We start from the raw sequence: 27,563 nt of genomic DNA on the forward strand, positions 1-27,563 counted from the left end.
AGAGAAGGAAGCGGCGGCCCCGCGGCCGACGGGAGTGCGCTGAGAATCGGGGTGAAGTGTTAAAAAGGGAGCGTGTCTAGCGAGACCCGTGGCCCCGAAGAAGGGAAGCGAGGCGACGCAGACCCCTGCCCAACACCCAGAGGACGAGGGAGGAGGGCCGAGGGCCGGGGCCGCTAGCAGCTGCTAGGCGCTTTTCGGTGACGCGGCCTCCACGCGCAGACGCGCTGACGGGCCGCGGCCTCCACGTCTCAGGTTCCGCAAAGGCCTGTGGGAGCGACCCGGCAGAAGGAGGGCCAAGATGGCGGAAGCGGCGGAGTCTCCAGGAGACCCGGGGACAGCAACGCCCAGGCCCCTGGTGAGCTTGGGTTCTGCGACAGAAGGGACCGAGGGTGAGGCAGATGCCCCTTAAGGAAGTCGGGCAACGGGCTCGTGGCGTGAAAGAGCCGGAATCCCTTCCTCACGGCAGGTCCTTCCTGTACCCGGTGCCAGAACAGGTCCCAACACTGCGCCTGTTCTTTGGGCTAACCGCTTCCCCCCACCCGCGTTGTTTCCACGCCTTCTTGGGAAACTTTCATTCACTTTCCTTTTCATCCTCGTCCCCTGCATTTTGTTAAATGCTGAGCTTTAGGCGATTTAAGTATCTTTGCATCTGCTGTCCCCTCATTTTATGGAGACTTGTCACTAGCCCTTGTTGGAGTAGCAGCATTCTGGGATTAATGAGAGATTACTTCCCATGGGACGTTATAACTTGACTATTGATTTGCTCAGTGACCCCCAGTCGTCTTGGTTTTATCCCTGCCCTCCCTGTCGCAGCTCCTTGCAGTCCTCTTCATGATGGTCTCTTGCTCCTGTCTCTGCGGAGGATAGGATTTCTACTGCAAATACTACAATTCCAAAGCCTGGACAAGTATTTAAGAACACAGGCTTTGGAGTTAAAGTTAACTTGGAGTTAAAGTTATCGCCCACTCTGCCGCTTGTGTGAATTTGGGCAAGTCATTTCATGGAGAGTGTTTTTTCATCTGTAAAATGGAGATAAAAATACCTGCCTCAAAGAGTTTTTACAAAGTTGAAATGACAAATTATGTGAAGTGTCTAATACAATCAGTGCCATAACTGAGTGTAGTCAGCTCAACATTCTGTCCCCCAATCCCTCCTCCCAAACAACGTTTAGTTATATACCAAATAGTGTTTAGTTATATAGTAGTTGCTCAATAAATGGTACATCCCTTTTCTCTGTTTTAAATTGGCAACTTAACATAGTAGAGGACTGACCTGGGAGTCGGGTGAAACTGATTCTAGTTTTGGTTCTGCTTACTAGCTCTATTTGTTCATCACTTCATTCATTTGACAGATATTTATTGAGTATCCACTATGTTCCAGGCACTCTTTTAGGCACTGAAGATACAACAGTGAAAGAGAGTGAGTAGGTCCAAGTTCTCATGGAAGACTTCTGACCTTGAGGAAGTCACTCTGAACCCCAGTTTCCTCATTTGGAAAATGAGGCTAGTAAGTCACCACAGAATTAGAGTACTAAATGAACTAATATATGCATAGTGCCTGGTATGACGTAGTTACAGGTGCTTAGGTGTTTTTAGTTCCTGTCTTTCATCTAAACTGCCCCACTCCTCTTTTATGAAGCTTTCCCCCAATTAATTTTAGTGGTTCTGGTTACTCATTACTCAGTATCCAGTCCACTTCTATTCAACAATGTTTATTGAACTCCCACAGTGTGTAATACACTATGCTAGTTGCTTTAGGAAATACAAATGGCCTGTCCTTATGGTGCTTACAGTCTAATTTGTAGGGATAAGACAAATGTATAACGCTAAAATAAGACACGATATAAGAAAGTTACACATAAAATATTAACAAAATTTAAAAGAAGATGCTGTCATGTCTAGTTGGGGTGATGAAGCAAGCTACATGGTAGAAGTTATATTTGAGGGGGCCTCAGAGGATGGGTGGGATTTGAATTGCAGGTGAGCATAAGAGCTATCAATGATTGACCACCTGCTATGTGCCAGGATTGTGCTAAACATCCTCTGTATATTTTCTAAACTTCACAGCAACTATTTCAGTTAGGTAGTTTTCGAACTATGTTTTACTTGCAGGTGAGGAGATGAGACTCAGAGAGATCTGATGATTTCCCTAGGGTGGCTAGGCTGAAAATTGAACTTAGGTCTGCTTCTGAAACCAAGACTGTTTCCAGTAATGCTACACAGCCTCTCATTGGTGAAGGTACAGAGGTTAGGAGGTGCTAATGCATTTGTAGAACAACAGAGAGATTACTTTGGCTGAAGCACAGGGAAGTATTAGGAGGTAAACCTTAAAAGATAAGGCTACTAAATTAGGGAGGCAATATGGAACAGTGGTTATGGATGTGTGCTCTGGGGTCAAGTTGTCTAGGTTTGGTTCTATGCTCTGTCATTTAACTAACTGTGGGATATTGGGGAAATTACCAAACCCCTCCATGCCTCAGCTTCCCTGTCTGTAAAATGGAGATAAAGTAATACAGGGTTGTTTGGTGGATTAAATGAGTTAAAACACATAAAACACTTGGTAGAGTGCCTGGCACATACTAATCATGTAGTGTTATTTCTTCTTATTGACTACTATGCCGGGAGGTTTAATAGGCAACAAGGAGCCACTGGAAATTTTTGAGGAGGGAAGGGTTTTAAATCATGAATTTGACAACGTAACAGAGGAAGAGTTACCATGGGGAGTATCTGGAATCTAGGATACCAGTGCAACTGTTGTGGTAGTTCCAGGAAGAAGTGATGACTGTCTGGACTACAGCAGTGGCAGATGTGAAGATTTGAGTAAGGCGGAATCCTCGAGGGTTTGCAGTGCTAGGGAGCATGTGTCTTACATAGTGCTTTTCAAACTTTAACATGCATAGCAGTCATCTGGGGTATTTTGTTAAATTGCAGATTCTGATTTAGTAGGTCTGGGATGAGGCCTAAGATTCTGCATTTCTAATAAGCTCTCAGGTGGTGCTGCTGCTGCTCCTCCCAGTATCACATTTTGAAAAACAAGGCTATAGACAAATGGGAGGAAGTGATACCCAGAACAGAAATACAGAAGAGGAGAATGAGGGCCCTAAAAGTTGATTAATTCACTTTTGGAAGTGTTTAGTTGGAGATATTGGCAGGCCATCCAATAGATATCCAACAGGTAGTTGGACACTGAAATCTGGACTTCAGGGCTCACGAGAGGTCAGGACTAGAAAGGTTGATTTAGGAGTCATCTGCATAGAGTTGAAAATACAGAATCTTGGGTGATGCCTGTCTATTGCCTGTCTATTGCCTGTCTGTTTAAGGAGCAGGAAAAAGAGCCATAATAATCGCTGTAGCCTGGGGTCTGGAAGGAAGCTGGTCCCAGGTGAAGGTGCTTGCTAGAGACCATGCCACTAAGCCCCCACCCCCACCTCTTGGACTGAGCTGTTTCCTGCTTGATCCACCCCACCCCGCCCTCCACCTTGTTGACTCCTTTCTCTCTTCAGGATTTTGGTCAATAGTATGAGCCATCTGCTCCCAGCCACTTTCTTAAGGCTGCAGTCCCTGCTTTTACTGTGTGTTTTTGGCCCTGCCTCTATCTCCTCCCCTCATTGGCCCAAGCCAGGCAGCAAAGTGTGCACATGTGTTTATGTGCACACATGTGTATGTATGTGCACAGAGGAAGGGGAGGGACATGGGGTCCAAGTCACCTTTCATCCCCACTGAGGGGCTAGTCAGAGAGCAGGGTCCACTAGCTGAGGTCCTGGTGGTATTGTCTCATATATGGGGCTAGAGAGCCACAGATCCTGGCTCAGTTCGCTGAGCAATGTCACTGATTCTCTGGAGAAGAGATACTGAGGAAGGGTTGGGATGGGGGATGAGTGGGAATCACGTGGTACTTTAGTGACTGCAGTGACTTCTGAAACCAAGTAGCTGGAGTTAGGCCAAACTTCCCCAGTTAAGGGCACAGTCTTCCATAAGAACGTCCTCACTTCAGATACCAGCTGCAGGACCAGGACCACCCTCACTTCTGACCTACTGGCTACAAATTCAGGAGTTCCCGTGATCCCCTCAGGCTCTGTAATTCACTAGAATGACTCACAGAACTCAGGACAATGCTGTACTTAAAATTACACTTTTATTATAGCAAAAGGATACAACAGAAACCAGCAAAAGGGGGAGATGCGTAGGTTGAAGTCTGAGATGGTCCCTAACAGAAAGTGTCCTTGTCTTCTCTCTGTGGAGTCAGGACAGGACACTGTTACCCTCCTGATACATCGATGTGTGACAATATGCAGAATATTGCCAACCAGGGAAGCTCACCCACATATCTAGAGTTTTTATTGAGGTTTCATTATGTAGGTGTGGTTGACTGGATCATTGCCTCCTCCGCTTCCAAGAGGCCAGGTTTGTATCACAGGACTCAAACCCCCAATCCTCTAATCTTGTGTTTGGTCTTTTAGCAGTGGTTAGCCACCATGCTGTCATCTCATTAACATAAACTAGCGGTCTACCAGGGCTCACCTGTTAGCTAAACTATTAGGGCCCACTATGAATAACAAAAATATTACTATCATTTAGGAAATCCCAGGAGTTTAGAGGCTACCTCCCAGGAGCAAAGGACAAAGGCTAGCCAAATACTTTATTCTACAGCAGTGACAGAACCTGAATTGACTCCCTGGGAATCTTGAACCTGAGCTCTTGACATGTATCTATCCCCTTCTGTGAGCCTGCTACTAAGTGGTTTACTTGTATTAATATATTTCTTCCTCAGGACAACCCTGTGATGATAGTACGATTATCTCAATTTTACAGATGAGGAAACTGAGGCACAGAGAGGAAAAGGAACCTGCTCATTGTCACACAGGTAGTAAATGATGGAGCTAGGATTTGAACTCAGGCTGCCTGCCTCCAGGAGCTTGCACTCTTAACCAAGGCTCTCCAGATACCACATGTTGAGCATTGACTATGTGCTAGGTGACATGCAGGTGTTACCTAATTCTTGTAGCAGTGTTGTTTCCAAGGGAGGGCAAAGGCCCGTTTGGCTTCAAAGCCCATTCCTTCTGCACTGCCCTGTCTACCCTAGCAGTAGCAGGCAGCAAGAAAGCTCAAAACAAGCAATCCTGGAGCTTGAAAGGGCAGTGTCATAGTAGTAAAGGGAGAATAATGACTTCAAAACAGGTTGGTTTACACATTAAGTGCTGAAGAATATTCAAAGGGTGAAACTGAGGAAGGATTCTTGTATTTCTTTTGTTTTTCTTTTTTTTGCTTGCAGGTTTTCTTTCATTTATTTATTTTTTATTTTTTTGGCCACGCCCCGCGGCATGTGGGATCTTAGTTCCCCCACCAGGGATCGAACCCGCACCCCCTGCATTGGAAGCACGGAGTCTTAACCACTGGACTGCCAGGGAAGTCCCCAGATTCTTGTATTTCTTGATTATGAGGTCACTATTAGCAATGTCAGTAAAGTTGTGGGAAGACTAGTATAGACTACAAAGGATTAAGAGAGTGGGAGAGTGAAGAGCAGTTTGATCAGAGAAGAGGAGAGGAAGGAGAGTAGTTTGAGGGAATGGCAGAAACAAGGAAGTGATATATTTTACCATTTTATTACGGAAGCTTTCAAATATGTAAATAAAATAAAGAGTAGTATAACGAATCCCATATATCTATCAACATTCTGCTATTCTTATTTCATTTATTTCCCCACCATATTTTTTTCTGGAGTATTATTTTAACCTTTTTATTTTGAACTAATTTTAGACATATAGAAAAGTTGCAAAAATGGTACAGAGAATTCCTGTATACCCCTCACCCAGATTCCTCTAGTGTTAACATTGTATATAACCATAGTACAGTGATCAGAACCAGGACGTTAACATTGGTACAACACTATTAAACTACAGATCTTATTTAAATTTTATCAGGATTTCCACGAATGTCCTTTTTTGTTCCAGGATCTTATCCAGGATCTCACATTGCCTTTAGCTGTTATTTTTCCTTAGTTTCCTTCAGTTTGTAATAGTTCTTCCGTCTTTCCTTGTCTTTCATGATCTTTTGTGAGTGTTTTAAAGCAAATCCCAGACGTATCACTTTACCCATAATACTTCAGTATGTTTCCCTAATAGGTAAGGACTTTTTTTTGTTATCACACATAGCATAATAATAATCACTCCTTAATATCATCTAATCTCTGTTCACCTCCCAATTTTCTAAAAAAAAAATGTGTTTTTACAATTTGTCCAAATCAGGATCCAAACAAGGTCAACAAATTGCATTTGGTTAGTAAGTCTCTCTTTTTTTTAAAGGAACATTTCTTTTCCTTTTTTTTTTTTAATTTATTTTATTTTTGGCTGTGTTGGGTTTTTGTTGCTGCGTGCAGGCTTTAGTTGCGGCGAGCGGGGGCTACTCTTTGTTGCAGTATGCAGGCTTCTCATTGTGGTGGCTTCTTTTGTTGCGGAGCACGGGCTCTAGGCGCATGGGCTTCAGTAGTTGTGGCACGCAGGCTCAGTAGGTGTGGCTTGCGCAGGCTCAGTAGTTGTGGTGCATGGGCTTAGTTGCTCTGCGGCATGTGGGATCTTCCCAGACCAGGGCTCAAACCCGTGTCCCTTGTGTTGGCAGGCGGATTCTTAACCACTGAGCCACCAGGAAAGTCCCAATAAGTCTCTTTTAATATATGTGTTCTCCTCTTTTTAATGTAATTTATTTGTTTAAATTCAGTCATTTCTCTTGTAGAATTCTCCACTTTCTGTATTTGGCTGATTGTATCCTTGTGGTATTTTTAGTATGTGCCTCTGTCCACATATTTCCTGTAAACTCTAAGATCTAGAGGCTTGATTATATTTAGATTCATTTTGGCTTGGGGAGGGGAGGCAAAAAGAAAAAAGAACTTAGATGGTCCCTAAAATTAGGAATTTTTTGTTTATTTTTTCACTTTTTATTAAGAAAAATTTCAAACACACAAAAGTAGAATAGTAAAGTGGACCCTCAGGTACCCAACCTTCAATAATAATTACCAGTTTATGGCCAATCTTCTTTCTTCTATAGCCCTACCCACTTCCCTCTATACTATTTTGAAGCAAATCCCCAGCATCATTACATTAGTAAATATTTGATATGTATCTCTAAAAGATAAGGATTCTGTTTTTAAAGAACATAACCACAATATCATTAGTACATCTAAAAAATCAATAATTCCCTAATATCAAATATCTTGTCAGTGTTCAAATTTCCAGTTATCTCCTAAATGTTATATTTTTATAATTTAAAGTCTGGCCCACTACCTATTTTTGTAAATAAGGTTTCATTGGAACACAGCCAAACATAATTTTTTATGTATTGTCTTTGATTGCTTTCATGCTACAGTGGCAGAGTTGAGCAGTTGCAACAGAAACCATTTGGCTCTCAAAACCTAAAATATTTACTATTTGGGTTCTTCACAGAAGAAGTTTGGTGACCTCTGCTTTAGGCAATCATCTTTTAGAATAATTAAAAATAAAAAAATATTTTTTATATTTACCTTCATTTAAACCACTTCTGGATATCTTCATTTCCTTGTGTAAATCCAAATCTCCTTCTGATATCATATTCCTTTCTGAAGATCATCCTTCAACATTTCTTGTAGTGCATGTTTCAGCTTTTGCTCATCTGAAAAAAGTCATTGTTTTGCCTTCATTTTTAATAGCTATTCTTGCTGGGTTTAGAATTCTGGGTTGACAGTTTTATTTGTTCAGCACTCTAAAGGTGTGTACATTTTCTTCTGCCTTATGTAGTTTTGGGTGAGATGTCTGTTACCTGTTTCCTCTGATTGCAATGTCTTTTTTCTCTGGCTGCCTTTAAGGTTTTCCTCTTTATCTTTGGTTTTCAGTCGTGTGAATGTGTCTAGGTTTGTGGATTTTTGCTTTTGTCTTTAGGTATTTATCTTGATTGGGGTTTTCTGGGCTTGGATCTGTCATTTGATGTCTTCATTATTTTTGGAAAACAATTCAGTTGTTATCTTTTCAAATATTTTTTTCAGATCCATTATCTCTCTCCTCTTGTGGGATTTCAATAATATACAAATTAGACTGTTTAATATCGACCCACAGTTCTTGCATGCTCTGTTCTGTTTTGGGGTGTTCTGGTTTTTTTTTTCTAGTTTTATTGAGATACTATTGACATATAACATTGTACAAGTTTAAGGTGTACAATACAATGATTTGATGTGTGTAATTTTTTTCTTTTCTAACTGTTCTCTTTTTGTTTTTGTTTAGATAATTTTCACTGACCTATCACCGATTTCTTTATTTGGTTCTGTTGAGTCTGCTGATAAGGCTGTCAAAGGCATTCTTCATCTGTTACTATATTCACTTACTTCTAGCATTACTATTTGACTCTTACAGTTTCCATCTCTTGGCAGAAATTCACCATCATTCATGCATATATCTTTTCTACTAGAGCCTTTTTAACATATTAATCGTATTCATGGTAAATTTTTCTTCTGAAATTCTAACATCTGGGTCACCTCAGAGTCTGGTTTAATTGCTTTGTCTTGTCACAGAAGGTTGTTTTCCCGTGTGTGTGTGTGTGTGTTTATGGGGAAGGGGTAATTTTTTTATTGATCGCTGGCCATCATGTATAACAGTAGAGACTGCCTGGAAATGGCACATTTCTGCTAAGTTTTTACTATGGGGGTTAAGTCAATATAGTAAGGAGTTGAACTGTATTTGGGTTTTGTACTTGATATGGGAACCTTCAATGCATTATCAGCTTCAAATTCCTCTCCTATTACCTTGTGCTTAGGGTGGGCACTAGGTTTTCTCAGTGTTTTTCTTAATGTTCCTCCTCCATGCTTAGTTTTCTGCATTCCCTTTGCCCCTGCATAAAATAGTGGGTTTCTCTCCAAGCTCTAGCCCCTCCCTTAGCACTAGACTGCTATTGCTTGTTACTGCATCCTTGCTAGCCTTGTGGTGGGTACCTGGGAGGTGGAGATTCTTTGTTGTTTTGGTCCAGCCTCTGCCTTAGGTAGGTCATGTGTCCCTGGGTCTTCCTGGGTGAGACTTTCTCAGTGATCCTGTCTCTCCCCCAGCTGAAGGGAGACTCTGATAGTCTGGCCTCAGGATGATTTCCCACCCCTCCCCCAGGAGTAGTGAGGTTTGTCTTTTCCCTTTCCCCAGCCACAGTGGGTTTTCACCTGTGCTCTGGAGACAACAGAGTTTGCTGATCTTCCCCCAGCAGCTTTAAGGCTCTTTTTCTGTAGGGGAGAAGGGTCTGAGCCGGTCTCTGTGCTTTTCTCAGAAGAGGCAGCTACTCCCCTCACACCTGGACCAATGGAAGTCTGTGGAGAAGAGCCTGCAAGTGGGTGTGAATGCCTCCTGTGTCTAATGCTTCCAGGGACGCTGTACTCTCATACCAGTCAACACTTGGTCTTTAGCAATTCATTTTAAATTTTAGCTGAATTCTTAACCATCTGTGTGATGCCCAGTGTTGTCTTCTCGTGCTTTGCTACAGATGAGCCATTGCTCATGTCCCATCTCTTCTTGGAAGTAAGTGCCTGTCTTTCCTTAGATTTCATTCATGCTGCTTGGTTGCCCTACAACCTCAGCTCTCTGATGGGTTCAAGGAAAGTTATGATTTTGTAGTTAATCTAGCTTTTTCTCATTGTTCTAGTGGATGGGATGCTCATTCCAGCTTTCTGCATCCTAATTGGAAGTCAAATTACAGTGTTGTAAAGTCACTTGAAATAGTTGCTCTCTGTGTGGTTGTGTATTTAACTCAGTAGGTTCATTTGTTTCATTATTCTTTCAGTTTTTGGGACTGCTTTTAAATTTTAATTTTGTCTCATAATTCTGTGAAGTGTTTATATGATTTCAAGTTATATATACAGAACAATGTGTGTTCCAAGAAGACTAACTTCTCTACTTGTTTCCTCCACCTTATTCCCTCCTTTCCTAATTAGGAAGCCTCTTTGAAAAAAAATCTATGACATTTCTTATATTACATGTGACAGGTCACATTACATGACTTATTTCTTATATTTAAAAGATATTCAGATATGTATATATATTTGTATCCTCTCTTTTCTCAGATAAGTGGTAGCATGTGTACAGACTTTCCTCAACATTATTTTTTAATTTAACACTCCATAATAGTTCTTTAGAGATATCCCCATTCCTTCTTACAGCTGCATAGCACTCCATTATGTGGACATACCATGCTTTATTCAACTGGTTCTCTGTTGATGGGCATTTGGGCTATTCTCAGGTTTTTCGCTTTTACAGGTAGTGTTGTAATGAAGAACCTTGTGTGTATATATATATATATATATATATATATATATATATATATGTCTTTTTGTATTTTTACCACTTTAGACTCCTAAAAGTGGTGAGCAATCCATATATAAATTTACTAGATATTGCCAGATTCATCTTCAATAGGGCCTAGTACCATTGTGCCTCCCCACCAGCAGTGTGTGAGTGCTTTTACCCCTCAGCTTCACTTGCAGAATGTGTTGTCAAACTTGGATTTTTGCCGGTCTAACAGGTGAAGAGTTTTCAAGTAGCTTTAATTTGCATTTCCCTTATTAAGAGTGTGATTGACAAGCTGCTTTTCATAAGTTCTTTGAACAACCTTATTCTTCCTAAAATTTTAGTATACTGTCTTGTATTTCATTTACTTGTAACTATTGCCCACTAAACATTGGGCCAAAAACCATATGAGAAGGGATTGCTTCTGTTTTCTTAGGAACTTGAAGATTCTAGAGTTTCAGTCACAGTAATCAAATTTGGCATATGAACGTAAGAGTTTAAAAGTTTGCAGTCTTGCAGTTCACTTTGGAAATGTTATTTGATCTGTGGTTGCCAGTAATCTGGTAAAAAGAGTATAAATAATGATGTGTTTTGCTATTTCCATGTTCTTCCCAGTTCCCCTTTAGATTTCACATAATGCTCCTTTTTAGCCAGCAGAGGCCACTGGAGCCCACTAAGGAGCAGAAGTGCAACAGAATTGTGGCTGTGCTAAGATGTGATCACTGAAAGGTCACTAAAAGTTCTGCAATCTTACTAGCTTATACCCTGTTAAGATTTCATGCTTGACAGCTCATGCAGCTCAATATCAATAAAACAAACAACCCAATCCAAAAATGGGCAGAAGACCTAAATAGACATTTTTCCAAAGAAGACATATAGATTGCCAACAAACACATGAAAAGATGCTCAACATCACTAATCATTAGAGAAATGCAAATCAAAACCACAATGAGGTATCACCTCACACTGGTCAGAATGGCCATCATCAAAAAATCTAGACACAATAAATGCTGGAGAGGGTGTACAGAAAAGGGAACCCTCCTGCACTGTTGGTGGGAATGTAAATTGATACAGCCACTGTGGAGAATAGTATGGAGGTTCCTTAAAAAGCTAAAAATAGAACTACCATATGACCCAGCAATCCCACTACTGGGCATATACCCTGAGAAAACCATAATTCAAAAAGAGACATGCACCCCAATGTTCATTGCAGCACTATTTACAATAGCCAGGACATGGAAGGAACCTAAATGTCCATCGACAGATGAATGGATAAAGAAGATGTGGCACATACATACAATGGAATATTACTCAACCATAAAAATGAGTGAAATTGAGTTATTTGTAATGAGGTGGATGGACCTAGAGTCTGTCATACAGAGTGAAGTAAGAAAGAGAAAAACAAATACCGTATGCTAACACACATATATGGAATCTAAAAAATCGGTACTGATGAACCTAGTGGCAGGGTGGGAATAAAGACGCAGACATAGAGAACGGACTTGAGGACACGGGTGTGGGGGATGGGGAAGCTGGGACGAAGTGAAAGAGTAGCATCGACGTATATACACTACCAAATGTAAAATAGCTAGCTAGTGGGAAGCTGCTGTATAGCATAGGGAGATCAGCTTGATGCTTTGTAATGACCTAGAGGGGTGGGATAGGAGGATGGGAGAGAGGCTTAAGAGGGAGGGGATATGAGGATATATGTATACATATAGCTGATTCACTTCGTTGTACAGCAGAAACTAACACAACATTGTAAAGCAATTATACTCCAATAAAGATATTAAAAAAAAAGACTTCATGCTTGAAAGAAACCAAATATTTGAGGGCAAGAAAGTCTATGCCATTTACTTTATAATTTTTTCCATTGTTTGCCATCTCCTTCTTTAAGTTAAAAGAAATAAGCATTTGAGAATTTTAGCTAACTGCATCGTTCGATGTCTGGTGAGCTAACACCTTATTTTAAAAACTGTATAAAACCCTACAAAAAGACATAGTCCTGCTTTCTGGGAAATGATGATGTCTTTGGGGGAATCCTACAGTTTATTACAGGCTTTAAATTTTTGTCCCTAACTCTTCTCAGTTTGCAGGCCTTTCAGATATATCTATCTCACAAGACATCCCTGTGGAAGGAGAAATCACCATTCCCATGAGATCTCGCATTCGGGAATTTGACAGCTCCACATTGAATGAATCTGTTCAGAATACCATTGTAAGTTAGACGAGTTGAGAGAACTTCTGTTCAGTGTCATGGGGCTAAATAGCTAATAGCACTTTGTAATATTTTTGTTTGGTTCCCTGGTTTTCAGTGTATTTTATTTATTGAAATTTAAGGTTCTCCCCTAGAGAATAATTTGGTACAGCCTTTTTGGAAAGCAGTTTGGCTGTAATTGATATTAAGGAACTTAAAATGTCCAGTCTTTTTGAGGTGATAATTCCGCTTCTCTAGGTATAAGGAAAAAAATTTTTTAATACAAAAATATTTTTAAAAATACAGAAAAATATTTATACAAAGATGTTTGTTACAGCAATATTTATAATGGGGGAAAGTTGCAAAGAAGAGTAATCTGTTAAGTAAATTATGTTACATCTACGTGGTAGAATGGTAAACAACCATTAAAAGTCATGTTTACGAAGAACTATTAATGACATGAAGAAATTTCTAGGTTGAAAAAATTAGGACAGAATTACCTCAACTATATTTTGAGAGGTTATGTTTATATGACTGCACCCTTCTTTAAATGTCTTGATTTTTAAAAATCTGGCTTCTAGGATTCATTTGCCAGAATGTATGGGAATGTTGAAAATTAATTGACTTTACATATTGTGAAGAATGTGTTAGCTTGGGAGCAGGCTGATTGCCCCTTGTGACCTCATCATGTATGAACTGAAAGTTAGGTGCTGTGTTTTGCAGAGCAGATTTTACTAGCGCTATTATTTTCGTTTCTTTAAGTAACATATTAGGAGGGCTATATTTCTCTTTTATGGAGTTTAAAAAATCAAAACAGAACTGATGAATGTGGTAAAGAGTTAGATGTTGGCTTAAGGAGTTAATAGGAAAAGTTAATAGAAAAAGGAGTTAATAGAAAAACCCCACCTTTCTGGTTTGTTTGTATAGTGAAGGAATTAAACTGGAGTTATAGCTCTAAAATTCAATGAAGGGCTCCCAGGAGATTGAAATATAAGAAATTTTAGCAAATTAAGTGAGGGAGCTGCTTGGCAACCTTGGTCATCACAGTACAAGTTGTTTATGTCTTTCAGATGCGTGATCTAAAAGCTGTTGGGAAAAAATTCATGCATGTTTTGTACCCAAGGAAAAGCAATACTCTTTTGAGAGATTGTAAGTATATAAGGATTTTGAGGCTTTGCTGTTTCTCATCATACCTTATCATAAGTATTTTATAAGGCAAAGGCTCTGTGGTAATAAAACTGATGTCATTTTGCAGGATGAAAAAATATATAAATGAAGTTTTTGAAAAAAGTTAAAAATTTAGGATGGAATTTCAGAGATTGGAAGATTTTGCTGAATATATTGTCCTCATCAATAAATATAGACTGTATATTCTCACCTGCTATAATAGACACTGCAAAGAATATTTCTGGAAGTGGCAAAGACATAGGGACTTTGTTCAACCAAAGAGCTAATGATTTCCAAGGGAAAGGCAAAATGTGTAAATGTTAAATTAGAATAATAGCTAATACCCATTAAAGGTTTAACAAATTAATAGTACTTTATTGACATTTCTATTTTCAGAATGATCATTTAGTCTGTTGACTGCTTTCTTTAGGAGTTCCAAAACAGTGTTTGCAGAAAATTATGCTGTTATTTAGATTTTATTCTTAAAATTGTTAGACCTTTTCTTTTCAAGCATTCTTGGTTTTTCTTAGTACCCTTTGTCAGAAAAAAATTGAATCTATTATTTGAGAATAGTAACAATGATGTTGTACATGAGTGTATGTTCTACTTTGGCAGCATTTCAGCTGTAATATAAGGATGTCAAATATGTGGCAAATGTGCCATCACTGTGTGGCAATTGGATGCAGCGTCAGCATCTTTTTCAACATAGTACATTGTGGGTTGAAGCTGACACATGATTTGCTACAGCTTGTATATAGTGGAAAGAGCATGGGCAAATCAGTGTTTGAATAGTGTGTGATCTTGGATAAGACAGTTAACTTTTCTGAGGTTGAAGTTTCTTCCTCAGAAAAGCTGTCTTAGCCAATGAGATACCACTTCAAATCCATTAGGATGGCTATTGTCAAAGAAACAGAAAATAACAAGTGTTGGTGAGGATGTGGAGAAATTGGAACCCTTGTGCATTGCTGGTGGGAATGTAAAATGGTACAGCCACTGTGGAAAACAACATGGTGGTTCCTCAAAAAATTACCACATAATTTTATAGTATATAAAATTTATAGTATAGAACTACCACATGATTCAGCACGTCTCCTTCTGGGTATATACCCAAAAGAATTGAAAGCACGGACTCAGACAGATATTTGCACACCCGTGTTCATGGCAGCAGGTGAAAACAACTCTTACGTCTATCAGTGGATGGATGGGTAAACGAAGTGTGTTATATACACCATGGTATATGCCATATATGAATGGGTTATTATTCATCCTTAAAAAGGAGTGAAATTCCTGATACATGCTACAACATGGATGAACCTTGAAGACATTATGCTAAGTAAAATAAGCCAGACACAAAAGGACATATATGATTCCACTTATGTTAGGTACCTAGAGTAGTCAGATTTATAGAGACAGAAAGTTAAATGATCGTTGTCAGGGACAGAGGGGGTATTGAAGAGTTATTGTTTAATGGGTTGGAGTTTCAGTTTGGGAGATGAAAAAGTTCTGGAGATGGATGGTTTGGGGCTTGCACAACAATGAATATACTCCGTGCCTGTACAGCTAAAAGTGACTAAAATGGTAAATTTTGTGTTTTATGTATTTCACAAGAATAAGAATAGTTTTAAAATACTGTTATGAATCTTTTACAAATTAAAAACAATCTTCACTGCATTTAAAAAAAACAGCATATTAATGTCAATTGTACTTGAATTCAGCTTTTCAGTTGATAAATTTTAACAATTTATTGTTTATTTAATAAACAATAGTTTATTAGAGTATGAGGATTATGGTTTTTCTTTTTTTACGTCTTTAACAAACTTTCCACAGTGGTGTCAAAATTACTTATTTAAAAGAAAAGACGTATGTACATATGCACACTTCTTTCAAGTAAAGTTATGTACAAGTGAGGTTAAAGTTAGAAGTGGTATATGTACCTTTTTTCATATTACTTGAGGAAGATAATTGTGCTTTAAGCTGTATGTTACTGAACTGTTGGTTTATTAATCACCCAACAGCTATTGATTGAGAACCACAGTGATTAGACCTAATGTTGACAGAGCCTTTATAGTTTTCAAAAAGTTTTCATGTTGTTTGTTAACATTTAACCCTATGAAATTACCAGTGTTGGGCTGTTTTTTCACCTATAAGAACAGCAATTCTGTGCTAGTTCAATGTAGTAATTATGAAAGGGAAACAGTACTGCAGAGTGGAAAGGACTTTGTAGTAGGCATCAGAAGATTCTGGTTTTGGTTCTAGGTTCTGGTCCCACCCCCACACTTAACTGTTTACGGAAACTTGGGCACGTCACTTCTTCCCAGCTTTGTTTTTCATATTTGTGAGGTAAACCTGATTATACTTGCCTTGTCTAATGTAGTCTCAGATAGGTAAAGTGACTTGGCTTTAGTCTTCTTTTTGACGGTGCAGGGTAGGGCACTTAAGTCTTTTGACTCCTTGCTCGTTGGTCTTTAACTATAGCATGCTGGAATGTGGCTTAGTAGGTGGGGAGAGGGGTGATTTGTGGGATGTGAAGTGAACAAAATTTAAAGGATATATGAAGAAGGGCATTCAGAATTGGGGAGCAGGGAGGGCCAGCAGAGGGATAGCAGAGGTGGGAAGGCTTGGACAGACAGGGAGAGCCTTGATGTCTGAATTCCAAGAGTGGGAGAGGTACATATTGGAATAAAGACAGAAAACACTATACATGATTGTGTCTTAACAGTCTTCTGTCTTTTCTTGTAGGGGATTTATGGGGCCCTTTGATCCTTTGTGTGACGCTTGCATTGTAAGTACTTATATTTCCTTTCTTTGTCATTTGAGATAGATTAGACTTTTTTCATGGAGTTTCAAAATTGAAGGGGATTTTGACTGAATATTTCATTTAGGACTTCTATGACATAGTGTACTCCGTATGTATTTAAATCTAAAAAGTCAAGTAGTTTTCTAGATCAATGAATTAAGTATCTGTAGGTTTAAGCACTGTTTATTTGCAAACATAATTCTTTTAAAATTTACTAAAAGTATAAGTGAGAATAAATTAGAGTCGAAGTGGTAGAGTTCAAAGCAAGATCATGTTTCAAAGTGTTATGTTTTCCATATGCATTGTATGTAAAGGGAAAGGACAGAAGAAGGAAAGCAAAGTTCCGCTGGAGAGGGGACTATAACCACTGGTAGAGTGGAAAAAATACTGCACTAGGATTCAGTTCTGAGTTCTCATCCTAACTTTGCTATCAGCAGAGTGACTTTCGGCCGCTAATAACCAAAATTTGTATAATGATTTTTCTCAGCCTACAGAAAACTTTTAAATACCTTCTCTTATCCTCATAACAAGAAGTGAATATTTTTCCTCTTTTGACAAACAAGCTCAGGTTCAAAGAGATTGAGGACTGAACCAAGGTCACATATTCAGTGGTAGACCTGGAATTCAACCTCAGGTTTCCTTGACTGCCCATTCTCTACCTCTGCAATTATTACACATCTCTTCCCACCTAACCTCTCTGGGTCTCCTTTTCCATATCTATAAAAGGAGATGGTTGAGGGTCCTTTCCAGGCCGAACCTTTTATGATTTTAAATTCAAGTTTCTTACTGGCTTCTTTACCCATTTTTAAATGTAAGTCAAGCACATGGTAATTTAGGTAAAAACGTGGAGTGCTCTATCTTATGCCTTTAATAACCATATCAAGGGAAACAATCCAGTGCCTTGATGAAAGGGTTTATATTAGAAGCTCTGAGCATATACTTTTTTAGTTTTGAAAGATTAACCTTAGAGATTATGGAGTTTAATCCCACTTACTTGCAGAGAAGAAAATTGGAGTCCCAGGACATCAAGTGATCTGCTCCAGTTTCCATATCTAGTGACAGAATTAGGATCAATATCTGAGTCTCCTGCCTCCCAGGCCAGTTAATGTTCTTTCCGTCATACCATGCTGAAGCAATAGGAGTTCCAGACAACAAGTGATGAGGGCCAGCATTCTTTGCACTAGATTGTCAGGACTTGGAATGGAGTATGCAGAACCATAGAATACAAAAGCCTGTACTGGCAAATAGCATAGCAGGACAAGACTTACCGTGTGACTTCTCTATACTTTGTGATAAGAAGAGGTTGTGAGTTTGATGTTACTTATTCTGTTACTGGAAAAAATGACACAGAGTACAAGTGTTCTGAGTCCAAAATTCAAAACAGTTTACATCTGTAAAATTTTGAGAGAGGATATAAGTGACTGTTCAGTTACTCAGTTCCAAAGCAAAGCCTTTTCGTGATAATCTGTATGTTTTGATTTTTAAAAATCAACAACTAAATAGGTTTATAGACTGTTTCCATTTTTAAATGCCAGAACTAGAACCTTAACCCAAGGATTACAAATTCAGATGTGTACATGCATGCATTGCGAATTGGTTACCAGAAGCCCTTGTGAAGGAATCTGCTGCTGTGTCAACTGCACCTGAGAGTTGCCATGTAGGAATGCAGGTCCAGTGTTAGAAACTCTTATGATTTTTCAAGAAAATCCAGAAATACCTCCCAATTTTAAAATAACATCAACTTGAATTTAAGACCATTTTAAGTATTGCATGGACCAACAACCTCATGTCTGTGAGCCACATTTAGCCCTTCAGTTTATACCCTCTGCTTAACCAAAAAAGGTCTTTGGTAATCCATTTAAGCATTCCCATGAGGTCAAATGGAACACCTCTTTTAGTCCTGAGGCATTTGGAATTTGAAATAAGGGAGCCTTGCCATATACTTCAGGCATTTTCCTTTTGTACAGCCTACATATTATAGATCTTCAGGTGAGGTTTAGGGCAGCTCCCTGATTCAAAGTTTGAGAACCCATGCCGTAACTTTGTTGCTCTAAATAAAAGATTAGGCAATTCTCATGCCATTTCCTTTTCACAGAATGCTTCAGAGAGGCTCTGTAGATAGCGAAAAAGATGGAGGGCCCCAGTTTGCAGAAGTGTTTGTCATTGTCTGGTTTGGTGCAGTTACCATCACCCTCAACTCAAAACTTCTTGGAGGAAACATGTGAGTATTATTAAAATGCATCATTTTTCCCTTGCCAGGTTGCATATCTTAGATTTTTAAGGAAGTCTGGCTAGTTATGTATTTTTCAAAAAGAAAAATCAAAATAAATGAGAGCCAAAAAGAAAGTTCTCTTAAAACCACTGAACAGAGATAACCTAGTTGAATTAAATTACCTTAAATTATCTGGGGTCCTTTGATAAGCTTCAGTGCTCTCTCTCCAGCCCCTGAAATCGTAGGCAGAATTTTTTGTGTTAGAAGATTATGTCTGTCTTTGGGAACAGATGGTCCATAGTTTTCAACAAATTCTGAAATAGGTCTGTAAACCAGAAAAGATTAAGAAACACCATTCTTAGAGGTTCAGTGGGAGAAGGAGGTCTCTAGGAATTAGAGCAGATCATCTAGATCCTAGATGGCTGACTCTTAAGGAGTTTAAGCAGAGAGGAGGAGAGTATGGGGAGAGCAAAACTAAAGCACATGTTTAATACAGAGGCCTGTCCTCATAAAATCAACATTAGGGTATAGGTATTATGTATCTGAAGGAAGGTAACGATCTGTGATACATAGAAATCTGTGTAATAAACTGTATCATGATCAGCTATATTTATGATCTTTATGGATGTATGTTGTTTTTTAGATCTTTTTTTCAGAGCCTCTGTGTGCTGGGTTACTGTATACTTCCCCTGACGGTGGCAATGCTGGTTTGCCGGCTGGTACTTTTGGCCGAGCCAGGACCAATAAACTTCATGGTCCGGCTTTTTGTGGTGATCGTGATGTTTGCCTGGTCTATAGTAGGTAAGAACGTACTTATCTCTACAGTAACAGAGCAGACCGAAACATGAGTTAGAGATGAAGATCAGATGAGGAGCAGTGTAACTTATAAGTTACATATGAGTGATATGATTCTTGCCAGTGTCGTCCATAGAACCGTCTTCTCTCAGTAGGGATAATGTTCATCTTATCTGAGTTGGCTATCTGGACTTCCGAGATGTGGAGAGTCACGTCTTTTTTTTTTTTTAATCCTTAAATAATGGATAGGGTTGAAAAAGGAGATTACACTAGACCTAGCTTAGTCCTGGCATATAGGAGGCATAGGTGACTTGAGAAATGACTTGAGCCTTTTCCTGACAAATTAATCATAATAATAGCCAGCATTTACCAATTGCTTACTGTAGGCCAGGCACTGTCATAAGTACTTCATATATATTATCTCATTTAACCCTCACAACAACCCTAATAAATAAAAACAGTTATTTTTGGTCCCATTTTTATAGATGAGGAACAGACCCAGAGAGGTTAAGCAACTTGCCCTAGGACACATAACTAGTGAATAGGGGAATCAAGTTTCAAACCCAAGCAGATCACGTACCTGTTTAGAAATGTACTATACTACCTCCCAGTATAGGTTGTTAAGTATCATAGTACTTGTCTGCTTCAGTAGAAAATTCTACTAAAGATTAGTGAGAGCCTGTAGCAGTGGCAATGAATGCTATTTGCTCATTGTTTGTACTTTCCTAAAATTCTCTTAAAATTCCACCTTAAACTGGAAGTGTTCACTAGCTTCTTTTTAATGGAATAGACAGACTGCCTAATATTTTTATGTGCAATAACATCTCTTTGCTCTGGAACATGGTTAAAAGCCAAGAAGTAATCCAAAAGTAAGGTCTGAGAATGCCAGAATTGATATTCCAAGGACTGTATTAAGCTTGGGCGCTTTAACTACCCATGGAAGAGCCCCTCATTCCCTCACTTAGAGTCTGATAATTTACCGTACATGTAGTTCTGAATAGCTTAGTTATCAAGTGTCCAGGCCCACAGTGGTTCAGCAAGTAGAATCTTAGATGAGAGAGAAGTTCCTGTAATTCAGCAAATATGTATTAAGCACAGACTGTGTGTCAGGCATTGTGCTAGGCATGGTCTCTATCCTCCGAGTTCACGATCTAGGCATGTAAACACTTAAGGGCAATAAAGTTTTCCAGGTGGGCAGTGGAACTCTATGCAGGGTATAGTGGGGACACAGAAGAGGTAAGTGGGCAGTTCTACCTGGGGTGGCAGGATACCAGATGGTTGTTCAGGAAGGATTTCCTTGAAGGGTGATTATCGATGAGTAAAAAGATGAGTAGGTGTTTCCTGGACGGACAAGAGGACTGGCATCTAAAAGAGCTGATAACTTACTAAGAACAATTACTCAAAAAACACAGCAGTGTGAGGCCATTTGCCATAGGAGTTTTGTAAGCCTATTTAGCACAGTTCAGTTGAAACCTTTCAAAGCTTTCATACTTGAAACAGGTAGCCCTCAGCTGTCTGGAAAACTCTGCTGCCAAATGCCTTTTTCTCTGAGGATCACAAATGTAGCTGAACTTATAGTATATAATTCTGTGTCCCAGACTATGCCAGGCCCCTTCAAGTTTAGTAAATGTTAGTAGTTGTGACAGTCTTATTGTATTAAATATTCCTTTTTGTTGTCTTGTTTTGCTTTGTTTAGCCTCTACAGCTTTCCTTGCTGATAGCCAGCCTCCAAACCGCAAAGCCCTTGCTGTTTATCCTGTTTTCTTGTTTTACTTTGTCATCAGTTGGATGATTCTCACCTTCACTCCTCAGTAAATCAGGAAATGGAAATTAAAAACCAGGGAATTCAAAGCTCATTTCAAAGATGCAATTCACCGTGGAGTTTTGCCTCTGGCCCTCTTTTGTCTAATTTTGGAGGTATTTGGTAACTGGGTATATGAGGAGATTAAAAGGGAACCATAAAGCACCGTCACCATTTATGTAAGGAACTGATGTTTGAAAGGCCGTCCTTTCCTTCTTAATGTTATTTCTTTAAAATATGTGTGCATAGTACACACAGTATAATGCTTCCTTAAGGCATGATGGGGTCACTGTGGTCCATTTGGGTGACAACCAATGACTCGGGAAGCACATGGATACATCCTGCAAGTTGAATAGAGTTGGTAACTATATTTTCAGTTTTGAGAATACCAGTTCAGGTGCAGCTCTTAAACATATTGCCTTATGACTATTAGAATATGCCTCTCTTTTCATAAATAATAAGGGATAGTCTATTTTACTTCTCTTAAGCTTAAAAAGACAATGACAGAGGTTGGGAAAGGGGTTCATCGATGTGGGAGGAGAAAACATCTACTAAGCAAGATTCAGATTTTGATTAGAGAAAATTCTGCACTTGTTGCTTAAAAAAAAGCAAAGGACATCTAAAACATAGGCTTTTTTAGTCTTTCTGTATAGTCACCTTTCTGCCATGCTTAATAGCAGCTCAGTGACACTCAATTTTTTTAACATCTTTATTGGAGTATAATTGCTTTACAATGGTGTGTTAGTTTCTGCTTTATAACAAAGTGAATCAGTTATACATATACATATGTTCCCATATCTCTTCCCTCTTGCGTCTCCCTCCCTCCCACCCTCCCTATCCCACCCCTCTAGGTGGTCCCAAAGCACCGAGCTGATCTCCCTGTGCTATGCGGCTGCTTCCCACTAGCTATCTATTTTACGTTTGGTAGTGTATGTATGTCCATGCCACTCTCTCACTTTGTCACAGCTTACCCTTCCCCCTCCCCATATCCTCAAGTCCATTCTCTAGTAGGTCTGCGTCTTTATTCCCATCTTACCCCTAGGTTCTTCATGACCTTTTTTTTTTTTTTTCTTAGATTCCATATATATGTGTTAGCATACGGTATTTGTTTTTCTCTTTCTGACTTACTTCACTCTGTATGACAGACTCTAGGTCCATCCACCTCACTACAAATAACTCAATTTCGTTTCATTTTTATGGCTGGACACTCTTAATTTTTAATCTTACTCCCCAGTTCTGCATATGCAAGCTAAGGTGTTAGCAGTCAACTTGTAATTTTCCTTTGACTGAAGCTCTCAGTGGACCAATGCTTGAACTTACCCAAGTAGAAGACCTCAGAAATTTAATTGGTAGGTCCCTAATGCATATTATCATGTGGGCACCTTCTCTTAAGGGTAGAATGAGGCAGTTTGGATACAGCATAGCTGTAAGGAATTTCTTGCTGTTCTGTGTAGTCTGGCCTCTAACTAAAAAGTAAAGTTAAATCAAAGGCTGCATTTAACCATGTAAACATGGAGGGATTTAGTGTTCTAATGGCTGATTTCACAGAACAACTAGATGCGTAAGAGCATGAGGTAGGATGAGTTGAGTTTACAGCTGCTGCCTTTTCATAGTGGGCTTAGCAGTTTTTTCATTAGGTGTGTTTTTCGGGTTGGGGATAGCAATTTATTTTCTTGGTTTTAGACTTTATTTGTAAAGCCAATTAGCTCTCCTTTAGAGAAGTACTTTTTTGCACATGTGCACCTACTTGTATTCTCAGCTATTTATGCACACAAGTGTGAAGGCTTTTCAGGGAGCAGAGTGTCTGGGACAGGCTGATTCTGAGCTAATCAGGGTTCTTTTAAGGTAATATGAGCTGCTGCCTTCTATAAATTGCACAGTGAAAAACTCTTAATAGACAAAGATTAGGAGTCAGGCAGAAAACATTCATTGTAAATATACAGTTACTTATAAAGATAGGAATTTCTTATTCCACATTTTTTCTTTATCATGGAATTTAGATATTTATTCACTGGTATTTAAAGATGACCTACACATAGATATATAATTTTTAAAATATACTTTCTCCATCCCCAGATTAACCAAATGAACAATACTAGGACAAATGAGTACTTGGAATGATATTCAATTACAGAGCATTACAAAATTGGTCCCCTCTGTCCCAGCGTTGTCTAGATATTTTGGTTATGTATTTGTATTTGTTTCAATTTCCCTTTTAAATTTCAAAATAAACCCTGTTAGGACAAATCCAATGTTTCAGTCTTGAATTGATAAAGAAAATATTTTGAAACTGGTTCTGATTTTAAAATTGGTCCTAAATTATCATCCATTTCCATTGTCTGAAATTTTCTAACTTCCCACTAAAAACATCTCTCTTCCAAAGTTGTTTTGTAATCTATCCCAATGATTATAATGTAAAATTAAAGAAATAATCATGCTTCTCAAAAGGGAATTAAATCTTCACTGAATTTTACTCAGGCTAAATATTTGGTCAGAAATTCCTAAGGCCACAACTTTGGTGGGGTTTGTGTGTGTGTGAGGGGGGTGTTATACATATTGGGTGTTAAGGCAACTTGTTCTGTGTTTTAATCTGTTGCTTTTGGGTGACTTAGGGAATGGTTTTATTTGATTTAAATGAAGGCGGGTAAAATTGAGATTTAATTATCTTTCTGAAAATGAGTGGTCAATTTGAGGGTATAAATAAATATTTTCTTAATATATGCAAAAAAGTGCATTGCTTTCTGTCACAGAAGACCTGAGTATCTGGAAGTTGTAACCCTCAACGCAGCTTTCCCTGATTTGCTGCAGAGGCATGTGGCTAATTATAGAAAGGAAGACTAGAAGGGAAGGGGACTCCAACAAAGGAAACCCTGTTCCGGGAATTGGAAGGTTTCACGCTTTAGATGAAATTCAAGCATGTGAGCATCATTGCCTAATGTGCATTACTGCCATCGTGGCTTATCACTTGCTGCTCCTGCTTCTGAGATTGAGACTCCGTTGTCATATTCTTTAGCAATAGGAAAGGTGAAGACTGGATTTAATTGCTGTTCAGATTATAAATACTCAATTGATGTGAACATCTTTTTGCAGTGTAGTCTTAAAAGTCAATCATTAATCGTCAAGTCTTTTGCCTCTTAAGTGGTTTATTACATGAGTTGAGTTGTATCTTTTCATTGTGGTGGGGATTTTCTTTTGGGCAAGGTGAGGGGGTCACAGGGCATGGGGCTAGTAAGCATTTTACTGTTTACTGTATTTGTCTTTTTATAAAGTGTCCCCCAAAATGTGATTAGAAGGCTAACAAGCCTATATTTGAAGGTTTAATTGTGTACGTTATATAATCTAAGTACTTACTGTATTTGAACTTCCTGTTTATTCCTGGAGATGAAAATGAAAATCTCCCATCATTTCCAATTCTTGGATAACATCAAGTCATTGGAATTTATCTAAAGCCTATCATGATATGATCAGACATCCATTGCATGCAGTTGTTTTATTCCAGAGTAAAATACTGAAATTATGCTTCTTAATTAAACTGTTCATTTCTGAGACAATTTGGATAGAAATAAATGTGTGAATGTTAATGCATATATGTAAATTAGAAATACTTTTTTAGATTCTGTGGGCTTTTATGAAAAATAAAGAATTTCTAGGGATTTACTTAGGTCATAAGATGGCTAAATAATAATGTGACAATAATATTACTACAAATAATAGCTAACATTTATTGGGCACTTACTGTGTGCCAGACAGTATTCTATTTTTTAAAGAATTTTTTGTAACAGCTTTATTGGGATACACTTTACCATAAAATTCACCCTTTTAAAGTAATATACAATTCAGTGATTTTTCAGTATATTCATATAATTGTGCAACTATCACCACTGTCTCATTTTAGAACATTCCCATCACTCCACAGAGAAACCCCATATCCATTAGCAGTCATCCCCTTTTTCCCTTTTCCTCAGCCCCTGGCAACCATCAGTCTGCTTTCTGTCTCTATGGATTTGGCCAGGCACTATTCTTAAGTGCTTTTCATGCATCTCCTCCAATCTTCAACATAAAGTGGTACAATCCTCATTTCACTGGTAGAAAATTGAGGCACAGAAAGGTTAAGTAAATTGCCCAGGGTCACACAGTGAATTGATTTAAAATAGGAAAACACATTAGCTGAGATCATAGTAGGACACAGTTTTGAATTGCATTGTTATACGCATGAAATGAATACACCTCCTCCCCAGGGTATGTTCCCTGTTACTAGCCATTACAACGTACAGCTCACTGGAGGTCAATAACTCGTTTTTTTTCTGAGTACTAGAATACTATATTAGTAGCATCTGAGAAAGACACAAGAGCGGTTGTACATTGGGAAGAGTTAGGTTTGCTGCCCTCACTCCTCCTTGAGCCCCTTTTCTTTCCCCTCCTCCCACCACCAGACACATACACCCCTCCCCCTTTTCTCAAAGTCTTAAGAATCAAGCAGCTTCTGCCTCTTTCATTTTAATTCTCCCAGAGGGATGGTTAACACATCAAAATTTAACGTGTCTATTCAGGTGTTTATAGTCAAGGGATGCCTCTGGTCACATGTAGTACCAGCTATATTCCTAAGACCTCAGAGAGCAGTAGTGTGAAAATAGAATGCCTTTCTATTTGGGTTAAACTAGGTGGGGTGAAGAAATAACACAGTAAATAAAGGCTTTGCCTTAATGAAGTCAGTGTTCCAGCCTGGTAGGAAGTGGCTACACGCTGCTCTTGTTCACTCTGTTCTCTTTTAGAGCCTTTGTATTCTGCACCATCTCTGCTGGTAATTTCTTGGTCCTCTTCGATGCTCTGTTTTAATCCTGATCTTTCCTATAAATAAAGAACCTGTGAAAAGAATAAATCTGTAAAATGATTTGTGAATATTAAATGTGCAAATAAAAAACACTGGAAAAGGAGAACTTGCATGTGCCTGTTCTTGTGCTGAAAGGCATGGGGATATTTCCTGCATACTGTTTTCAGATATATTGTCATCAGAAAATATTGAATGCTGTGTAGGATTGCACAGGTAGCAAGTTAGGAAGTCACATTTACTGAGCAAGTAATATTTACCAGATGCTATAATAGCCGTTTTATAAACAGTACTGTTCCCAGTGAATTTAAGGTTCTTGCCTTGTCGCGAAAGAATTCGGAGACAAGCAGGGAGTTAAGAAAGTAAAGTGAGGATTTATTTAAGCAAGAATACGCTCTCAGAGGGAGAGCAGACAGACAGGTGAGAAGCTGCTGCCCTGGGTTTCTCTGGCAAGCCGGTTATGAGGGGCATACAAATGAAGGGGCACAATATTCACGGGGGAAAGAGGGGTTTGGGGGTCGTATTCCCTGATTTTCATCCCAGCTCCATCTTCCTGAGGGGAGGAGGGATTTCTGTTCTTATTTGGCTTAGATCAGAAGTATCATGGTGTCAGTGCATGATGGGTACTTCTCATCTGTAAGGCTAATTTTATTGTAATGAGAGCATAATGAGCAACAGGTCACATTCGGACATAGGAGATTCCTGTCTTTCCCCACCTTTCTTTGTCTGCTTCCAGGACACTTATCACCCAAAACGTGTGGTTTCCTGTCAGTCTGGAGGTTCCTGCCTTTTTTTTTTTAACATCTTTATTGGAGTATAATTGCTCCACATTGGTGTGTTAGTTTCTGCTGCACAACAAAGTGAATCAGCTATACATATACATATATCCCCATATCTCCTCCCTCTTGCATCTCCCTCCCACCCTCCCTATCCCACCCCTCTAGGTGGTCACAAAGCACCGAGCTGATCTCCCTCTGCTATGCGGCTGCTTCCCACTAGCTAGCTATTTTACATTTGGTAGTGTATATATGTCCATGCCACTCTCTCACTTCGTCCCAGCTTACTCTTCCCCCTCCTCGTGTCCTCAAGTCCATTCTCTACGTCTGCGTCTTTATTCCTGTCCTGCTCCTAGATTCTTCAGAACTATTTTTTTTTTGATTCCATATATATGTGTTAACATACGGGATTTGTTTTTCTCTTTGTGACGTACCTCACTCTGTATGACTCTAGGTCCATCCACCTCACTACAAATAACTCAGTTTCGTTTCTTTTTATGGGTGAGTAATATTCCATTGTATATATGTGCCACATCTTCTTTATCCATTCATCTGTTGATGAACACTTAGGTTGCTTCCATGTCCTGGCTATTGTAAATAGACCTGCAATGAACATTGTGGTACATGACTCTTTTGGAATTATGGTTTTCTCAGGGTATATGCCCAGTAGTGGGATTGCTGGGTCGTATGGTAGTTCTATTTTTAGTT

General features: G+C 39.0%; 1 protein-coding gene across 2 annotated transcripts; it reads left to right on the forward strand.

Annotated features, from left to right (window-relative positions):
* YIPF6 (Yip1 domain family member 6) lies at positions 1-26,177 on the forward strand. Of its 2 annotated transcripts, none has more exons than XM_061178993.1 (7): positions 1-355; positions 12,372-12,500; positions 13,550-13,628; positions 16,386-16,428; positions 18,539-18,664; positions 19,299-19,456; positions 21,147-26,177. In XM_061178993.1, the coding sequence occupies exons 1-7, from the start codon at positions 299-301 to the stop codon at positions 21,263-21,265; spliced, it is 711 nt and encodes a 236-aa protein (XP_061034976.1). In that variant the 5' UTR covers positions 1-298; the 3' UTR covers positions 21,266-26,177. The 2 variants fall into 2 exon arrangements, with proteins under 2 accessions (XP_061034976.1, XP_061034977.1); XM_061178994.1 differs by having other exon boundaries at positions 315-389.
* Positions 26,178-27,563: the final 1,386 nt, after the last annotated feature.

The sequence above is a fragment of the Eubalaena glacialis genome, chromosome X (assembly GCF_028564815.1).
Source record: "Eubalaena glacialis isolate mEubGla1 chromosome X, mEubGla1.1.hap2.+ XY, whole genome shotgun sequence".
Classification (NCBI taxonomy): Eukaryota; Metazoa; Chordata; class Mammalia; order Artiodactyla; family Balaenidae; genus Eubalaena; species Eubalaena glacialis.

Coding starts and splice junctions, on each gene's coding strand:
- YIPF6 (XM_061178993.1), top strand. CDS start 299: ATGGCGGAAGCGGCGGAGTCTCCAGGAGACCCGGGGACAGCAACGCCC. Junction 12,501..13,549: donor AATCTGTTCAGAATACCATT/GTAAGTTAGACG, acceptor TATGTCTTTCAG/ATGCGTGATCTAAAAGCTGT. Junction 16,429..18,538: donor CTTTGTGTGACGCTTGCATT/GTAAGTACTTAT, acceptor TCCTTTTCACAG/AATGCTTCAGAGAGGCTCTG.